This window comes from Ruditapes philippinarum, unplaced genomic scaffold (genome assembly GCF_026571515.1).
Source record: "Ruditapes philippinarum isolate M1 unplaced genomic scaffold, ASM2657151v2 ctg2014_1_1_1_1, whole genome shotgun sequence".
Lineage (NCBI taxonomy): Eukaryota > Metazoa > Mollusca > Bivalvia > Venerida > Veneridae > Ruditapes > Ruditapes philippinarum.
Window position 1 is genome coordinate 942 of NW_026859056.1, and position 19,960 is coordinate 20,901.

Genomic DNA, 19,960 nt, shown 5'->3' on the forward strand with positions numbered 1-19,960 from the left:
GAAATTTTCAAATAATGTCATGACTGAATAACAAATAGTGCAGACCATGGTCAGACTGCTCAAATGTACCAACTGAATTTGGTCTGCACTGGTAGCTGTCAACTGATTGAGGTTAATATGAAACTCAAGGTGTGACGTATTAAACGAACAGAACAGACTTGACAAGGGAAACAAGGAGACTACTAGTATGTCTAGGGAGAGAATTAATAATGAAAGAAAAAACAAAGAATTTTTAACAAAATGCACGGACAGACAGATTATCGCACTTTGAAAATTTTGAGGATGTGAAAGAACATTGATTATTTTGTAAACAAATAAAGGGTTTATAATACGTAGAAATGAATAAAACTTAATATGTCATCTGGAAATTATTAAAAATTTTATGACACGTGGAAATGAATATAAACTTTATAGCTAGTGATCCAAAATGATAAGTGAATGACACGTAGAATAGAATACACACTTTTTTACTTATTGGCACATAATTATGTAACAATCAGATAGTCCGATATGTTAATTAATTATAACGATTAAGGGCTTTCTTTCATATTTTAGATTAGTATTTTTATCTTTTAAATACAAATATTCTAAACTCTTCATACATGTCATGCAAGTTAACTGCATTGAAACTTATGGGAGCAGTCGAGAGTGGGTTTCGAGTCTGAACATAAATGTTAAGATTTTCAATGATATATCTGTCTGATAAGAACTGGTATATCTAACATGGATCTGTTGCTTGTCGTAAAGTTATCAAGATAATTTAAAATCAATGTTTGATGATTAACAGCCGGTCAAATACATTGCAAATAGTTTACATTACTATTGTCATTATATTTCACGAATTCAACCAAATATATTAACGAGTTGCAAAACAAAATTATAAAACAAAAGGCCAAACGATCATCTCATATATTCAGAGCTTCGGTTATTAGATACACAGGAACCAATACAGACTCAACTTGCTTTACCTAGAGTTTTTCCCATGTATTTGCTTTATTTTATTTTCTTCTTTCCTATTTTTATCTATTTATATAAATTTTATTTTCATTTTATTTGGTAGACTTTTATGGAGCTTTATTAAAAGTTATAAGACAGAATGATCACGAACGAGAATCTCGGATTATATTTTATATAACCCTGTGCCATGATATACCTCTGTGTCAGTTTCAGCGGAAAATGTTGGCGTTGTTTTGAACACAGTCAAACGTAACATACTGTTTTGTTTTAAAAATTATATTTTCCAACGATAACTTTTACAAGAAAATTCAGATTCCATTTGTTTCTGACATAGCATTTTTTGTTCTTGAACACAAATATTTTCTTTAAAGCTTTCAATTTATTGATTATTTACTAAGAAAGTCCTTCGATACTTGGATAAAATAGTGATATTAGGAAAGGTGTAGAGGTAATGGTAAGGACATATAGAGTGCAAATCTATTCATTTGTTCAACATCAATCATAACGACAGTTATTTTGAATAAATAAGAAACACTATAATGTATTATTGTCTTCAATTTATTAATACTTTCTGGAAAAAATGGATACTTTCTTCAGATGTCCAGTTTTAATAACCGCATGCTTCGAACCTGAAAAAAATAGCACAGTAACATACAAAATACACAAAACGAAAACAACAACAACAATTAATGAATTGAATTCTGCGTCTTAATATCTGATACCGGTATTTTGATTGTACGTGTATATCTATGCATCGATTGAAAATAAGAATCAGCAGAATGTACTGTAATTAATATAATGTTGAACATGTATTAAACAGTCGATACAAGCAGAAGATTTTATTGAGATTTTACTTTTTGACTGAAATATAACTCATTGATTGAGATTTTACTTTTTGACTGAAATATTACTCATTGATTGAGATTTTACTTTTTGACTGAAATATTACTCATTGATTGAGATATTTTACTTTTTGACTGAAATATAACTCATTGATTGAGATTTTACTTTTTGACTGAAATAATACTCATTGATTGAGATATTTTACTTTTTGACTGAAATATAACTCATTGATTGAGATATTTTACTTTTTGACTGAAATATAACTCATTGATTGAGATTTTACTTTTTGACTGAAATATTACTCATTGATTGAGATATTTTACTTTTTGACTGAAATATTACTCATTGATTGAGATATTTTACTTTTTGACTGAAATATAACTCATTGATTGAGATTTTACTTTTTGACTGAAATATTACTCATTGATTGAGATTTTACTTTTTGACTGAAATAATACTCATTGATTGAGATTTTACTTTTTGACTGAAATATTACTCATTGATTGAGATTTTACTTTTTGACTGAAATATTACTCATTGATTGAGATTTTACTTTTTGACTGAAATATTACTCATTGATTGAGATTTTACTTTTTGACTGAAATATTACTCATTGATTGAGATTTTACTTTTTGACTGAAATATTACTCATTGATTGAGATTTTACTCATTGACTGAAATAATACTCATTGATTGAGATTTTACTCATTGACTGAAATAATACTCATTGATTGAGATTTTACTCATTGACTGAAATAATACTCATTGATTGAGATTTTACTCATTGACTGAAATAATACTCATTGATTGAGATTTTACTCATTGACTGAAATAATACTCATTGATTGAGATTTTACTCATTGACTGAAATAATACTCATTGATTGAGATTTTACTTATTGACTGAAATAATTCTCATTGATTGAGAGATTTTACTTTTTGACTGAAATAATTCTCATTGATTGAGAGATTTTACTTTTTGACTGAAATATTACTCATTGATTGAGAGATTTTACTTTTTGACTGAAATATAACTCATTGATTGAGATTTTACTTTTTGACTGAAATATAACTCATTGATTGAGATATTTTACTTTTTGACTGAAATATAACTCATTGATTGAGATTTTACTTTTTGACTGAAATATAACTCATTGATTGAGATTTTACTTTTTGACTGAAATAATTCTCATTGATTGAGAGATTTTACTTTTTGACTGAAATATAACTCATTGATTGAGAGATTTTACTTTTTGACTGAAATATTACTCATTGATTGAGATTTTACTTTTTGACTGAAATATTACTCATTGATTGAGATATTTTACTTTTTGACTGAAATAATACTCATTGATTGAGATATTTTACTTTTTGACTGAAATATAACTCATTGATTGACATTTTACTTTTTGACTGAAATATTACTCATTGATTGAGAGATTTTACTTTTTGACTGAAATAATACTCATTGATTGAGATATTTTACTTTTTGACTGAAATATAACTCATTGATTGAGATTTTACTTTTTGACTGAAATATAACTCATGATTGAGATTTTACTTTTTGACTGAAATAATTCTCATTGATTGAGAGATTTTACTTTTTGACTGAAATAATTCTCATTGATTGAGATATTTTACTTTTTGACTGAAATATAACTCATTGATTGAGATTTTACTTTTTGACTGAAATATAACTCATTGATTGAGATATTTTACTTTTTGACTGAAATAATTCTCATTGATTGAGAGATTTTACTTTTTGACTGAAATATTACTCATTGATTGAGAGATTTTACTTTTTGACTGAAATAATTCTCATTGATTGAGATTTTACTTTTTGACTGAAATATAACTCATTGATTGAGAGATTTTACTTTTTGACTGAAATATAACTCATTGATTGAGATTTTACTTTTTGACTGAAATATAACTCATTGATTGAGATTTTACTTTTTGACTGAAATAATTCTCATTGATTGAGATATTTTACTTTTTGACTGAAATATAACTCATTGATTGAGAAATTTTACTCATTGATTAAAAAAACCATCAATTGATGGAGATATTACTAATTGAATGAAAAAATTCTCAATGATTGAGATTTTACTAACTCACAATAATTCAACAGAAAATAAAGTCGATGACGATGAGTTCTAGTTCTTATGACTTCATCAAGTGTTGCTAACATGAGCGCGTTTATTAAAAAGTTTATATAACCTGCATGTTTTGATCGTTAAAAATTTGTCGGTTGAAGTGTTTTAAAGAACCGGAATAATGAAAGACCTGATTTAAGCAGCATAAACCGCTACATTTGCCGACATTTTTTGTTTCAATGTGTTCAGATGATATCAAAATATCAGCTTAATATCACTTAAGATTGTCATGTTTTAACACAAGGGATCTAAATGCACAATATTAGTTTGTACAAACTTATTTTATTTTGATTGTATTGGAAGTTACAGGCTTTTTTCAAACACATTCAAATCCGTTCCTGCATCCAACTAGTACTAAGCATTGAGTGTAAAGTTTCTTGCTCACGGAAATAACAGTTTGTCTTTAAAGGGGTATGAACCCACGCGGCAAGCAATCCTTAGATTCACTAGTCCCCGCAGATAACTTGTTAGTCCGACGTGTTAACCACTCGGCCAAATAGACTCAATTTGAGCCGCGTCATGACAAAACCAACATAATGGGTTTGCGACCAGCATGGATCAAGACCAGCCTGCGCATCTGCGCAGTCTCATCAGGATCCATGCTGTTCGCTTACAAACCCTATAACAAGTAGAGAAACTGATAGCGAACAGCATGGATCCTGATCTGACTGCGCGGATGCGCAGGCTGGTCTGGATCCATGCTGGTCGCAGACCCACTATGTTGGTTTTGTCGTGACGCGGCTCATTTATATATGTTTACGTGAAATATTACGCATCCATATTTGTGCAATATTCGTATAACGGCAATTCAAATTTCAAGTCAAACTGAAAAATCGTAATACTCACTTATTTTTCTATCGGTAAGGTTTTCATGCAACAGCATTCTTTGGGTGGGAAGCAGGGAAAACACCAATAGTTGGATTCTATTGACCCTTCTGAACAGCTCCTGCTACAATAGCATCTTATATTACCCGCATCTAAAATAATTAAATTTGTTTAAAGTGAATTGGTCTATAATGGAAGGTCAGAAAACAATAAATAATTAAGTTGAAAGATATAGAACAACAAAACAAACCACAAAATAATTATATATGGATAATGTCGGTAAGTGTAAGATACATGATCCGATATTAACGAAAGTCCGGTAGGGCCATTTCAACTTCATGAATTCCTGATTTCATCTTTATGAATTCACAATTTAAATTTTGTGAATTCCCGTTTTCAAAATACGGAATTCACGAATTCATGATTCAGCTTCATAAATTCACGACTTCAACTTCACGAATTCACGATTTCAACTTCATGAATTCACGATTTCAACTTCATGAATTCACGTTTTCAACTTCACGAATTCACGATTTCAACTTCATGAATTCACGATTAAAACTTCACGAATTCACGATTTCAACTTCATGAATTCACGATTTCAACTTCATGAATTCACGATTTCAACTTCACGAAATCACGATTTCAACTTCACGAATTCACGATTTCAACTTCATGAATTCACGATTTCAACTTCACGAAATCACGATTTCAACTTCATGAATTCACGATTTCAACTTCATGAATTCACGATTTAAACTTCATGAAGCTGAAATCCGGAATTCATGAAATTGAAATGCCCCCAACGGGTCTTTCGTAGATAGTTCATTAATTCATTGAGGATAGACTAGACCACAAAAATCTGATTGAAAGGTTGACAAATCATTTTAAGATATTGAGCGTGGAAAAGGTTAATTATTTAGCATAAAATTGTGATACATAAATTTAAATGCCTTTGCTTATTCATGCTGCATCCATAAATATATCACTTTTTGTTGAAATTGACGAAAAAGGAAAGAAGGAAAATATATAAAGAAAAACAACTCACCAGTCTTGAATTCGCAAAAACTTGTGATAACAAGTAATCCGAGAAGTATAAATGTAAATTTACTAGCCATTGTTATTGAAGTTATCAAAGCTTGAATAACTGGTATATTATTCTTATTTAATAATAAATGATATTTAAATATCGCTTTTCTATATAAACCTTGACAATATTTGCAGCAGATTGTAAAGTTAGTAAACAATACCAGATATGTAAAGACCTAGCCAGTGAAAATTATCAAACAAAATCTATAAAAAAAAACGTTTCAAACAAGTTTCTAAAAGTATACACAATTTAATCTTTTCTTTATTTCAAAATATAATTGTTTGTATTATAAGAATCCTTTACACTTAAAGTATTTGAGTTCCCTCAATGGCTGAGTAGTTTAATTTGGTCACTGATTTATAATCCGTGTGGGTTCGAATCCCGCTAGAGTGTTAGGATTATCACATGTGCAAAGTAATTCCTCCCAACTCATAAAACATTTTTGGTTCTACTAATGTGCCAAATTTGGATCATTTATGATGAGCTAGGAACTTCTTAACTGCTTTCAATGAATGAATCCAAATGCCTTGCCAGAAATTATCAAATTTGATAATATAATATAGCATGTGTCAACGGATAATCATATACTGAAGGAAAGAAAACCTTGGAAAACCTTGGAAATATTCCGTTACAATTGGGATTCTTCGAAAAAACAGTTCATTCATAAGAGCATCATTTCCATATGGATAAATGGTTTACTGGACTCAATAGCTATACGGTTTTTTTGTTTGAAACCATTTACTTCTCAAACTTTTCGAAAATGAAATGTTGAATTGCAGTATCTGAGAACCGGTGCAACAGGTTTACATTTTATTGTTTTTGGTGTTGATGTTTTTTGTTTCGTGTAGGGGGGGGTTGTTTCGTGTAGGGGGGTTTGTTTCGTGTAGGGGGGGAGAGAATGGGAGGATCTTAATTTCTCCTCTTTTTTCTGGTTCGCTCATAGGATATAATGTTAGTCAATGATCTAAGCCCAATCTTCACATATAATCGGTATATTAAAGAGCTCAGTATACATTATAATTATTGCTGGACAATTTCTAGTAATTAACAAGCCACGGTTATTATTATATTCTCTTGGAACAATAATAATGTATGTTAATAATAAATTCCATGTCCTCGCATTTCAAGTTTAGCACCCCAACATCTTTAACGGCAAATTTAAATGCCTAATGTCCTTTTTCTAGCATAAATTATATGTATCAAGTAGATAACCAGATACTAGTATACCAGAAAATTATAACGACTAAATGTTTTTTTGTTTGTTCTTTTTTTTTTTTCGTCATATTTGACATTAGTAGAAGTTAAAGTTTTTGCAAGTTAACATGGAAGCAGTTGGGAGTGGGTTTCGATTCTAGATATACATCTTTTGATACACCGTTTTCGAAATCGTGTTTTATTTTCATATTTGATCAGATATGATATATCTAACATGCATCTGTTGGTTGTCATAAAGCTATCAAGATAATTTAAAATCAATCCAGATGATTAACAGCCGGGCAAATATATTGCAAACATTTTACATTATTATTGTGAATATATTTCATGAATTTATACAAATGTCTAAACGAGTTACAAGTAAAATCTTATATAACAAAAATATAAAGAAAGGACACGATCATCTCATATACTCAGAGTTTCTGTGAGGTACCAAAGCAGACTCACATTAGTTTTTTATTACAGTCCGTACTACCTGGAATTTTCCTCATGCAATTACATGTTTTTATTTTTTTTCCATTTATTTATATATGTTTAATTACTATTATTATTTGAAAGGCATTTAAGAAGCTTTTATAAAAAAGATTGTTTAAGCCGGAATGATCACGAACGAGAATCCGGGATTATATTTTATATGATATACCTCTGTGTCAGTTTCAACGGAAAATGTCACTGTTGTTTTGGACACAGCCAACGTACATGAAATACCGTTTTCTTTTTAATTTTATTTTCGAATGAACAAGAAAACAAGAAAAGTCAGATTTCATATTATTTTAAAATAGCATACAATTATTTTCAATTTATCGATTTTTTTACTAAGGAGTTCTCCCTGTCGTATTCTTCTTTTTAGTTTCTTCATCTGAAAGTAAAAAGAAAGAAATAAGAAAATTTGGCAATCTATCATTATGATTGTAAGAACAAACGACAATTTACCTTTGTAACAACACATGGCAATCCACCGTTATAAAAACAAATTACAATTTACCTTAGTAAGAACACATGATAATTGTTCCTTTGTAAGAACAAATGACAATTTACCTTTTAAAGAACTCATGACAGTTTACCTTTGTAAGAACACATGACAATTTACCTTTAAAAGCAAATGATAATTTACCTTTGTTAGATGACATGACAATGTACTTATATAAGAACACATGGCAATTTACATTTTTTAAGAACACATGTCAATTCATACTTGTACGATCACATGACAATTAACCTATATAAGAACAAATAACAATTTACCCTTCTTAGAACACATGACAATTTACCTTTGTAAGAACACAAGACAATTAACCTTTAAAAGAACACATGGCAATTTATCTTTGTAAGAACCCATGTTAATTAACCTTTAAAAGAACATATGACAATTCACCTGTATAAAATACATGACAATTTACCTTTGTTAGAACACATGACAATTTGCATTTGTAAGAACACGTGACTATTAACCTTTGTAAGAACACATGGCAATTTACCTTTGTAAGAACACATGACAATTTACCTTTCTAAGAACACATGCCAGTTCACCATTGTTATAACACCTGGCCATTTACCATTATAAAAACACATGACAATTTACCTTTATGAGAACACATTGCAATTTACCTTTATAATAACAAATGCAATTTACCTTCATAAGAACACATGGCAATCTACCTCCGTAAGAACACTGGCAATTTACCTTTTGTAACGCATGATAATTTCTCAGTGGGTGGATGCATGGTGCTTTACAAATCTACTAATTTACGGACATATGGTATTTTGCGTTGAAATTTGTTTTTATTACCAACACAATTTGATTATATGATATTATTTAGATATTTTTATACATGTATGACTTATATACTTACTTTACTTATTGCTTCGGTATAGTGTTCGTGGGACAACAACATTCAAAACTGCCAGGGCAGCCAAAACAAAAGTGATTTCCAACTGTTTCTGTGTCTGGCTTAAAGCCGCAATGTCCTTGCGGAAGGCAATCACATCCGAGACTTTCTGTGTGTAGAATCGTCAATTAAAATAATTACTTTGTCGAAAGCACAAGCCTCTATATATAGTGTAAGTTCGCTGTTATACAACTAAATTAAAGATATATTTATCTATAAATATAGTGTATACATTTGAAAAGCTCAAATTATAACTTTAAAAAATATAACTTAAATGGAACATAAGAATTCACTCAGACACGATCGAACGGCTCTTTAACAACTGTTATTAAAATATCAACAAACTGATGGTTCAGGGTGTTCACTCAAACCAGCATTATATTAAATTAATTATTTCAGATACAGACGTTTAACATAATTTTGAGGTCCATTACATAAATTATTTTATATGACTTGTATCGTACATTACAGAATGGCACTTACCCACTTTGAACTTGCAAACACTTGCAATAAAACATATTCCAAGTACTAAACAAACTAGTTTAAACATAGCTAGACTGGCGATTTCAAATAAATCGGAAATACTATCACACTATTATTGTGCATTTATGTTCACATTTAAACTAATATGAAGTAATGTATTTTCAATCGATATCTACGACATCTGTTTTCTTTTTTTTCTAGTATGTGTCTACGCTCCTCCTATAAACCAATAAACCCAGCCTACCCGTCTCTCCCATCCATCCATCTTCCCCGCCCCAAAGCGGAACACGCACGTGAATGTTCTGATTTTCCCGTTTAGCTTTTTTTTGGAATTTCTACACCAGAACAAACAGGGTTCAAATGCCCCCTTCATTGGTTATGTTTACTACATGTACTACGCCACCAAAGAAGTTCGATGTTGAAACAATGGGAACGTTTTACTAACGTACTCACGCCTAAAATTACCGTTTTAACGTAAACTTTCATTTATGATAATACTAAGAAAAAAAATTACGAAAACTTAGTCGAACGGTCACCAGGTCTCTTATCGTACACATAGATGCCAAAATCGTTTAGTTCTATCATAGCACCTTTTCGAATGGATCCTTTCGGATTGTTATAACCAGGTGGTGCGATAGCTCAGTTGGTTAGTCCACTGACTGTCACTCGTTAGGTTCCGGGTTCGATCCTGAGTGAAACACTTGGGGATTTTCAGAAACGTTTTCAGCATGTAAAAGAACCAAAGGGTCAATTCAATAAGAGCTAGGGATTGGTTCCCGACTTCCCTTGTATCTCATTGCTGTCTCTAGACTCTGCTGAGGTAAGGACACGACTGGAAATTAAAGCTTACACTGTCCTAGGTTATCCTTGACCGTCCAGTCTAAAGAAACTCAATTCAAATGGTGAAACCCCAACTTTAAGTCGGAGTTTTAAAACTTTTAAGACGCCGTTCTTTTTTCTTTTTTTTTCAATCGATCAAATGACATCACATCCAGGGAAAACATATTTTTTAAATACCAAGTTACATAATATAAAGCAGCATGCCTCTAGATTCATGCTCATATTCGTGAAAATTTCAAAAATCTTTTTTTAAAGTTAAATATTGTGAAGTGAATAAAGAAAGTAATTTGTACATTTCAAACGGCACTTAAAATCAACGCTAATTACCAAAAAGAGGTCAAAATATACATAAATACCTCTTACTGCGTTAGTAACGCAGTAGAATTAAAGTGATTGATGCTGCAAAATCAGTCATTAATCGCACATAACATGTTAATCATTAATTAGATATTGAATATCTTTTCTTAAAATCTTTATACATTTTTCTTAAAATGAATTTCTTGAAATAATTTGGCTCATCTGGAGACGTTCAGCTTTAACAGTTAATAGTCGTACAATTAACAATATCATCATAAATGTGATAAGATTATAGATACAAATGATATAATATAATAATTGAGCCGCGTCACGACAAAACCAACATAATGGGTTAGCGACCACCATGGATCTAGACCAGCCTGCGCATTCTCGAAGTCTGGTCAGGATCCATGCTGTTTGCTATCAGTTTCTCTACTTCTTATAGGGTTTGTAAGCGATTAGCATGGATCCTGATCAGACTGCGCGGATGCGCAGGCTGGTCTGGATCCATGCTGGTCGCAAACCCACTATGTTGGTTTTGTCGTGACACGGCTCATTTTTCCAAAAGTTTAAAGTATTGAGGCTGATGTAGAGTGCACGAATGGTTGTCTCGATTTTTCTTGTGACAACTCTATAATCATATATTATAACGTAGGTAGAGAGAACCCCCTTCAGTTGAGTGTTCTTATATATGAATTTTCAATCTAGATCATCAATGTGACATTGCTATCTGTCATAGTAAATAAAGTAAAGAGACAAAATTGTTACATCATTTAAACCGGAAATCGTCATCATTTTCAGCACAAATTTACACAACCGTACATAATAATGAATTAATTCGTCGATCCACATCCTATTTTTTCTTGGTACATACAATTCTTATTTCTCAACTGAAATTCTGATTACAAAATTAATATTCTGCCACAATATTATAATTCTTTATGTAATATAATTTTTTTTTCCATTCCGTTCTAATTATCGGTGTAACTTTTTATCCACGTGACATAGGTAGAAATGCGCGTGAACACCGCCGGAAACTTTCCTGGTCTCGTTTTACTGGTAAAACTTGCTATACCAACTTGTGTCCATTCTCCGTTATCATTCTGACAAACTAGAGGTCCTCCACTGTCTCCCTGTAAGAAAAAGTTAAACTTGTCAAGTTCCGGTTTCTAGTTCCCTTACTTATTTGCGTCATTGATTCTGTAAATGTTAAATGGTGGCAAATATTTTTGGAACTTGCTAAAGTAAAGCCTTTATGTTTTTGGGGGGTTTTTTTGTTTGTTTTTTTTTTTGGGGGGTTCTCAGGAGCAAACGACTTTTCAACAGCTATCAAAACATCTGTCTGTTATGAAAGAACTTAACAAAAGTAGGTTATTTACTGGATGTAATCAACCTTCAACGCTCAGTTACAGAGTACCTGTCTGTTTTCCGGAAAGTAACTAATGACGTCATAACAAAAATTAGTTGAGATGAAGGACTAGGGACAGGCGATAAATTTCTTTGTTTTATAAATGTGTTCCGTGCCCGGATTCGAACTCACAAAGCTATAGTTGCCATAATAACCACGCCGTTCCAGCTGGTCCCAGCGATATGTATTTTTAAAAGAACATATAGTCTGCCGCAATAATAATTATAGCTTTTGCGAATAAAGCATTAAAATTTCACCAAGACAAAAAAAATCTACGAAAAAATAAAGGACAACAAATATGATAATTATTGGTGACAGAAAGATAATACGAACCGGGCATATTCCTCCATTGTCATTATCGGACTTGAAACCGGCACACAGTCTACCGAACAACGATCTCAGATTGTAATAGTACCCACATTCTCTGTTAGCTAAAATAGGCAGCTGTACAGATCTGGCATATCGTGATAAGCCCCCTCCTAAAATATACATGTATATACATAACAAATTTTAAAGGCACATTATGTATCAGAAACAAATAATTTTTTACTACTTTAGAAAAGGGAAACATAAGTTTTATAACATTTAATATAACTAATGTTGTTAGAGCATGTTAAATACTTGATACCTGAAGAAAGTAGCACTAAATGTGAATTAATTTTTCACAAAATAAAAGATGCAAAATGTAGCAAAGCAGTATTTTGACTTCCATACAAAATACTTAATCATTATAATGAGTAGCTTTCAGACTATAAAGAAGATGAAAAGAGCTTTTGAGAAATAAAATTCAAAGCATTTCTGGGGCATAATGGGCCTTTATTATCTTGTAAAATTAGATATTTGGGCGGTGAATGTTACGTAAAGTTTAATACATAATACTGTAAGGTAATTTCAGTGAAACGAAATGATGATACATTGTTGCTGATGTCTTTCATACATATATTTTCGGACCTCTTTAGGAATATCATACATTTTTACTAGGGATGTCATTCGGAGTCCGGTTATCCGAACGTTCGCATCACGATGGCCGTTTCGGCTCCAGATGTCATCTCTAATTTTTACATACGTTAATTAATAGTTGTCACCAGAAACACATATTGACAATTCCCAAGAAGACCAATCCGGAGTTTGAAGGAAATGGCCGAGAAAATGCGATTGTCAAGAAGTAATATTCTAAAGTCTAGTCGGGGTAAAAGTAAATCACGTGACCATGTCTTTTACGGTGTCATTCAAAAGACGCTCTAGTATCTTGGGAATCGGACTTGCGACTGCCGATTCTTTATATAGTTATTGCATGCTACATCACAGGTCAAAGGTTAAAATTAAATTTAAAATTTACCAGCAGACGTACATCCCCATCCGGTCATGTGACAGTTACTTCCCTTGTCCGGAAAACTGAAATCAAACATGCCCGGAAGTTTGATTCTCTTGATATGCTCGAACCTGCGACCAGACGGCACCGGGTCCGCCAATTTTACGATAGCTATGTCCTGATACCATAAATCTAGAGTCAAAATAAATATTAAGGAAATAATACATAAGAATAAATATTTATATTATTATAATTGTTATACATTAATTGATTAACTTGATTAGTTGTTATATATGAAATATAAACATTTTTTGCCATATTATATCTCCAATACACAAAGCAATACCTAAAGCCAAATGTGGATTGTTTAATCTGCTTATTTTCAAAATTACAACAGACTAAAAACTATCGTACACCATTCATTTGTACAATTATAGAAACTGTAAGAAAGTAAAACCACTAGTTTACCATTTCTGTTGTAACCCGGATGTATGATGATTTTAGACACATCTATTTCCCATATTCGCCAGTCTTTCTTGCCGAGAGTTTTCCCAAGAAAGTCCATAAATCTGTCAGCAAGCGCCACCTGGTGATTATCAAATAAGTGGATAAATCAAAGACAAAACAATATATATTGATAAAAAAACAACATTTAGTTATGTTAAATGTTTTGAATAAATGATGCCTGGGACATATTTCTGAGATTTCTGTCTTTGTATTAAAAAGTACATTGTGTATATTTCTTCCAACAGTAAACAGGAAAAACAGCTTTCTATTCCTCTTCTTCTCCTTAATCTTCGTCTTCTATTTCTTTTTCTATTTCTATTACTTTTTCTTCTCAAGGTGAGTGGATTTTCTTTCTTAAATACATTTCTCCATGCTTATTATGTACGTTTACATATTTAAGCTTATATCTCAAATTCACTTCTTTCAAAATATGAAAGCTGAAATAATTTAAGAATATTTTGGTAAGATTCAAGTTTATTTAGCCATTCTCCTGACTCGAAAAATACCAGTGTCATTACAGGAGTCAAGCTCGTGACCACAGTGAAGCTCGAACCCATGGTGATAACATTATGTTCACTAGGAAGTATATCCGTAATTTTACAATATCAAATCAAATTGTTTTCTTCTAAATTACCTTTAAATCTACAGCTGCTAACCGGACCTCCCATTCGTCAATATCGCGTCTGGAATGAAGGGAAGTAATAATGGCATATATGTTTGCGATTTACTATGAGAGTTGCTTCCCTTGTTAATTAGACTATAAAAGTTGTATAAAAGCTTACTTTACACTGTAAATGACTTAAAATACTGACCTCCCTTGATAGGATTTCTAACTATTTGAGCTTGGCATGATAATTTTCTTGGATATATTGCAGATTGTGCAACAGCTCATTACTAGTATTTCGAGATTTCTTACCCTGAATCAAAACAGTGTGCAGCTGTCAGGACATATCGGTCGTTAATGAGAGAACCCCCGCAGTACACGTGCTTGTGACCAATAGGTATTATACCGAATAACCTCTCTGTAACGATTTTCCCGTGCAAGGATACAAGCCAAGGTGTGTCACCCTTTGAGATCTCGGTTCCTCCGATCACACGCTTGTGCCTGGATAGCTTTTTTTCACCTTAAACGTATACAATATTCATAAAACATGAGTTTGTTATCATTTTCAATATCTTGAGCTAGTTTAAAATGTTGTTTAGATTTCTTTTTAATATTTCATACAGCATTAATCAAGAATCAGTTAAAATAAGTAAGATTTGCCCATACTTATAAGAATAGAAATTCAAAACGTTACCGCTATAGCTTCTGTGAAATTTCCTATGTTTCTTTATCAGATTGTCGTTTATTGATGAGCTTCATAAGAAATGATCCCTTAAGTTATTAAAGGGACTCCACTGATATTTTTGACATGACCGACATGACATTATATGGCAATTAATGTTCCATTTGATTATAGCTTTTGTGCAAAATTTCATATCATTCTCTCACTCCATCTTTATCTGGATTATTTATTCTAGTTATGTAAACTGACGCCAAATTGACAGGAGTTGCAACTTTTTTCACTCAAATCTGCCTATATAAAGCATTAAAAAATACAATTTTCAGTATAGTAGTTTAGTTCTGATTAATATGTATCTTAAATCATCATTTGCAAATCTCGGTTAAAGAGTCCTAGCTGATAGATGTATAATTCTTTATGATTTTTTTAAGGTTTTGGATCTCAGTGGAGTTCCTTTAAGATTATAACATTTGATGTACATGTGAAAGTTTCAAAAACTTACCAAATACGTTTGTTATCAAAACACAAATCAATAAAATGCACGTGTATCTAACAGTTTCCATCTTTATTGACACTATTTCCTCGTATTAAATATCAGCACGTTATTACAGCATATACAGTTTTATTTGTCATATATTTACGCGATAAAAAGAACACGTTTTCATATACTTATCGAAATATTGTATAATATGATAATACTATTCACCTACATTGTTTTGATGATTATCAAACCGGGTTGATGACACCGTGTTTTTATCTTGAAACTATAAACTCAACCTTTACCCCCTGCCTTTACTTATTATGGACTTGCCTGTCTTTGAACATAAAAGTGTTTATTGTAAATTTAAGGGGGTTCAATAAGAAAATATAAGTAATGGCAAAGTCCATGTAATAACACGGTCAAATTATGGCGGCACATACTTGCCATAAAAGCTTCGTGTGGCTAGATGACACTGCTAAAGATAGAAAAATAAACACGAAAAAAAACTGTAAATGTGATGTTCGTGAATTTTGGAAGCCTAGCAGTTTGAAGTAAAAGAGAGATACGGGATTTCTATAGAAATACGGAAACAAGCGAAATGCATTGTAATCCCTTCTTAGGGAAAGTAGAAGCATATCTGATGGGGTGCGAACCTTTATAAATGTAAGCTTAGCAGCAGCCGAGCAGAGAGGCAACGTGAAGTTTGCTCCCCGGCAGCCTCAAATTATAGTGACATATATATTCGACGAATAGAAATGACCGATAAATCACTTATCAACAATAACTTAGGACGTTTGCACCACATTTCAGGCTGTTAGGCTGTTAGGTGCTTAGGACGGAATTATAAATGCATTTTCTGCCATCTTCGTATGAGCTACTACGCTGCTGGACTGTAAACTGCAGACGAACCGTTGTTTCCTTGAGCAAGAAACTTTACACTCATTGCTCAGTACTGGTTGATTCCAGGAACATATTCGAGAGTGTGTCTATAAGCTTATAACTTCCTACACAATCGAACTGAAAAAAATCTGTATAAACCAACTTCAGGCTGCTAGCCTACTCGGCTGCTATGAAACCTTTTTTCTCCACCCTATAGATATATTTTTTTCATATGGCGAAAACCAGACACCATAGTTGAATAAAGCAATGAGAATACGAGCTGAAAAAAACAATAGTATTATTCATAGTCCAGACTCGTACTTGAGTGTTTAAACTTTTTACACTTCCGAAAATGTGACACATTTGTATTTGATGATCATATAGGAATTTATGTTATTTCTTTAGTGTTTTAGTAAAGTTGAAATATATATACCATTTTAGATAAAAACTGCGATTGTTGAGAAAGTTACAACTTCTCCGTTGTGTTCTACATTTACTGTTTCATAATATGTTACTTTCATGAAATTAAGTAATCATCATCATCATTGTCATCATCGTATCATCATCATTTATTCATTCATTAATTCATTCATTCTTAATTTATTATTATTATTATTATTATTATTATTTTATTTTCATTATTATTAGTAAACATGAAGTTAACACGCGCACTGCTGCGGAACTTAAAAACAGTGTCAGGTTTTCAAAGTTAAACAATATACGTCATATAGAGGCATGGTTACAAAACGTTGCTGCGTTATACATGTTACGTAACGTAACATTTCGTTGATCACGTGACTTGAAGGTAATGAATAAAAAAAAACTCATATATGTTTGTTACATTTTCAAATTTGGAATACTACGGTATGACATCAGCCATAAAATAAATACGTTGAATATATTAAAGGAACTCTACTGAGGTCCAATAGCCTAAAATTATATTCTAAATAAAAGTTTCTTAAATCAACTAGTACACTTAAATATAGATGATATATGAATAAACACGGTGTTAAATTGATAATCGATTTTTATGCGATTCTTGGCCGATTTCAGTGAAAAGGGTTGCAACGTTTTTCATTTATTGTGCCAATTTGCAGAATAAAATTGATTATTTCTGGAAAGCGGAGTGAGTAAATGATCTGAAATTTTGTACTTGAGTTATTGGTCTAGACATACATCTAGTAATACAAAAATCTTGAACAAAATGTTTTCAGTCCCTTCATGTCAAAAGACCGCAGTGGAGTCCCTTTAATCTATCAATAACCATAAGTCCAGTCTTTGACAAAAAAAAGTGATCGCTATTAAGAGGTACATGTAATTTGTAACATTGGACCAGAATGGTTTAAAGCTGCATGCCTCAAGATGAGCCATAAGGGGAAAATATTTTAAGAAAATCAATCTTGAGAAAAAAAAAATGTACTACGATTTAAAAAAAGAAGAATAGATTCAAGTAATAATTTAAATGTTATGAACGATTAATGACTGATTTTGTAGTTTTTCTCTGACTATTTCTGTTACATGTAATAGGGCTTCTTTTTGCATATTTTTCTTTTTTGGTAATTTACGTTAATTATAAAGTGTAAAATACCCTTTTTGTTCATTTCGCAGAAACTTATTTTACACACATTTGTTTTAAATTTTCACTTAATATAACACTTAACACTTAAAGTAGCTAAAGTAATTCACAAATATCAGACATATTTTAATTGATAAGTCTCAAAGGTGCGTCAATGGAACAAATATTTGAGCCGCGTCACGACAAAACCAACATAATGGGTTTGCGACCAGCATGGATGCTGTTCGTTATCAGTTTCTCTACTTGTAATAGACTTGGTAAGCGAACAGCCTGGATCCTGCATCCTGCGGATGCGCAGGCTGGTCTGGGTCCATGCTGGTCGCAAACCAATTATGTTGGTTTTGTCATGACGCGGCTCATTTATCAAATAAACTTTTGACGTACAGTGCTTGACATTTGAAAAAAAAACTGCAATATATTAGTTCCATACATATACAACGTATTTAATATCCCTATACAAGTGAATTAAGAAAGATCAAAGTTCTGTTGAAAAACTCCAAAATCCAATTACAAACCTTCAGAAATTCAATAGTTTTGACCGGGCTATGTACATGTATGTGAAGCATAAGTTATGGTACGGACAATTCAGGGATTATCCCCCCTTTAATCCCCAACATTAACTAAGCTTAATCCCTTGATCTACATGTTGATAAGCCGTTCATGGCATTATGTATTAATATACACGACCGGTGAATGATAGATTATCGTTTCCGTTTGATATGCTGATATTGTTTGTTTTTTTCTAATTTTGGAATGTAAATGAAGGATTCTTATTACTGAAGAAGCAACGCACACAAAGGTAGTTGCCGCTTTTATTTCATAATAATTATATTGATGCCCTTTTATAATTATTATGTTTCTATGTTTATTTGTTTGAGAATACAAATGAGCCGCGCAATGACAAAACCAACATAGTGCGTTTGCGACCAGCATGGATCCAGACCAGCCTGCGCATCCGCGCAGTCTGACCAGGATTCATGCTGTTCGCTGTCAGTTTCTCCACTTGTAATAGAGTTGGTAAGCGAACAGCATGGATCCTGATTAGACTGCGCGGATGCGCAGGCTGGTCTGGATCCATGCTGGTCGCAAACCCACTATGTTGGTTTTGTCGTGACGCGGCTCAAATGTTCTATGTTTATAAAAATAAACATTCTCTTTGTTAATAAAATAAACTTTTTACTGAAATTTAATCACGATCTTCATCCAAGGTAATGACATTCCGCACAATTTATTGCACGGTTCGTTTTATTACATTTATGTTGGTATTTCTTCATCTTCTTTATCAGCCTGGTAATCTAGGACCTGGTCTAGCTGGTGTAACCAGCAAGTGCCTTAAGATTTTTAGCAACACTTGGTCAATGAGCATAAACTAAATCGTTTATACTTGTAATTTAACCAAAAAGAGATAGAACATTTTGACACCCGAACTACACAAAATCCTTGAAGAAATTGCTGATACTGTAATATCGAAATCTTTTATAACTGTAATTAACCAAAAAGAAACTGATCATTTTGACACCCGAACCACTCAAAGTCCTTTAAGAAGCTGCTAATACTATAATATCTTTAGTTTGTCAGAAAATCAATCTGTTTTACGTGTTTCTTATTCACTCAATTTTGTACAAAAAAAAGAAGATGGAAAATTTAATTAAAAATCAAAAGTATTTCTTCCGCTTAGTCCTCTAGCATTTTAACAATATGTATAAGCACAAAGAACGAATCAGTATAGTAGAGGATTGATTTTAGCATCACCCTGATTTAAGCGTCTCCCTCAATTTTTTTTTTCAATTACGTAAGCAACAGTCAAAACACTGCCATTTTTCAAAAAGTTTTGTTTTTACTAAGTTTTCAAAATGCTATATAAATCATTATATTATAGTTTATGACATGACTCGACAGGGGATCGAGCTTGCAGCCAGC

General features: G+C 32.0%; 1 protein-coding gene and 2 long non-coding RNA genes across 3 annotated transcripts; all 3 read right to left on the bottom strand.

The window, feature by feature from the left end:
• Nucleotides 1-1,497: 1,497 nt before the first annotated feature.
• Nucleotides 1,498-6,009, bottom strand: LOC132755026 (uncharacterized). Its single transcript, XR_009629156.1, has 3 exons — nt 5,829-6,009; nt 4,802-4,932; nt 1,498-1,586 (listed from the first exon to the last, which is right to left on the bottom strand). It is a non-coding gene; the product is annotated as an uncharacterized LOC132755026 (long non-coding RNA).
• A 1,832-nt stretch (nt 6,010-7,841) lies between these two features.
• On the bottom strand, nt 7,842-9,617 carry LOC132755028 (uncharacterized). The gene is made up of 3 exons (XR_009629157.1): nt 9,458-9,617; nt 8,939-9,083; nt 7,842-7,944 (listed from the first exon to the last, which is right to left on the bottom strand). It is a non-coding gene; the product is annotated as an uncharacterized LOC132755028 (long non-coding RNA).
• Nucleotides 9,618-10,434: 817 nt separating this feature from the next.
• On the bottom strand, nt 10,435-15,907 carry LOC132755018 (tryptase-like). Its single transcript, XM_060745798.1, has 7 exons — nt 15,815-15,907; nt 14,738-14,945; nt 14,456-14,504; nt 13,783-13,900; nt 13,342-13,506; nt 12,336-12,481; nt 10,435-11,727 (listed from the first exon to the last, which is right to left on the bottom strand). The coding sequence occupies exons 4-7, from the start codon at nt 13,877-13,879 to the stop codon at nt 11,566-11,568; spliced, it is 570 nt and encodes a 189-aa protein (XP_060601781.1). The 5' UTR covers nt 13,880-13,900; nt 14,456-14,504; nt 14,738-14,945; nt 15,815-15,907; the 3' UTR covers nt 10,435-11,565.
• Between the last annotated feature and the right edge of the window lie 4,053 nt (nt 15,908-19,960).

Coding starts and splice junctions, on each gene's coding strand:
- LOC132755018 (XM_060745798.1), bottom strand. CDS start 13,879: ATGGACTTTCTTGGGAAAACTCTCGGCAAGAAAGACTGGCGAATATGG. Junction 12,482..13,341: donor ATGGGGATGTACGTCTGCTG/GTAAATTTTAAA, acceptor TGTATATTTTAG/GAGGGGGCTTATCACGATAT. Junction 11,728..12,335: donor ACAATGGAGGAATATGCCCG/GTTCGTATTATC, acceptor TTTTTCTTACAG/GGAGACAGTGGAGGACCTCT.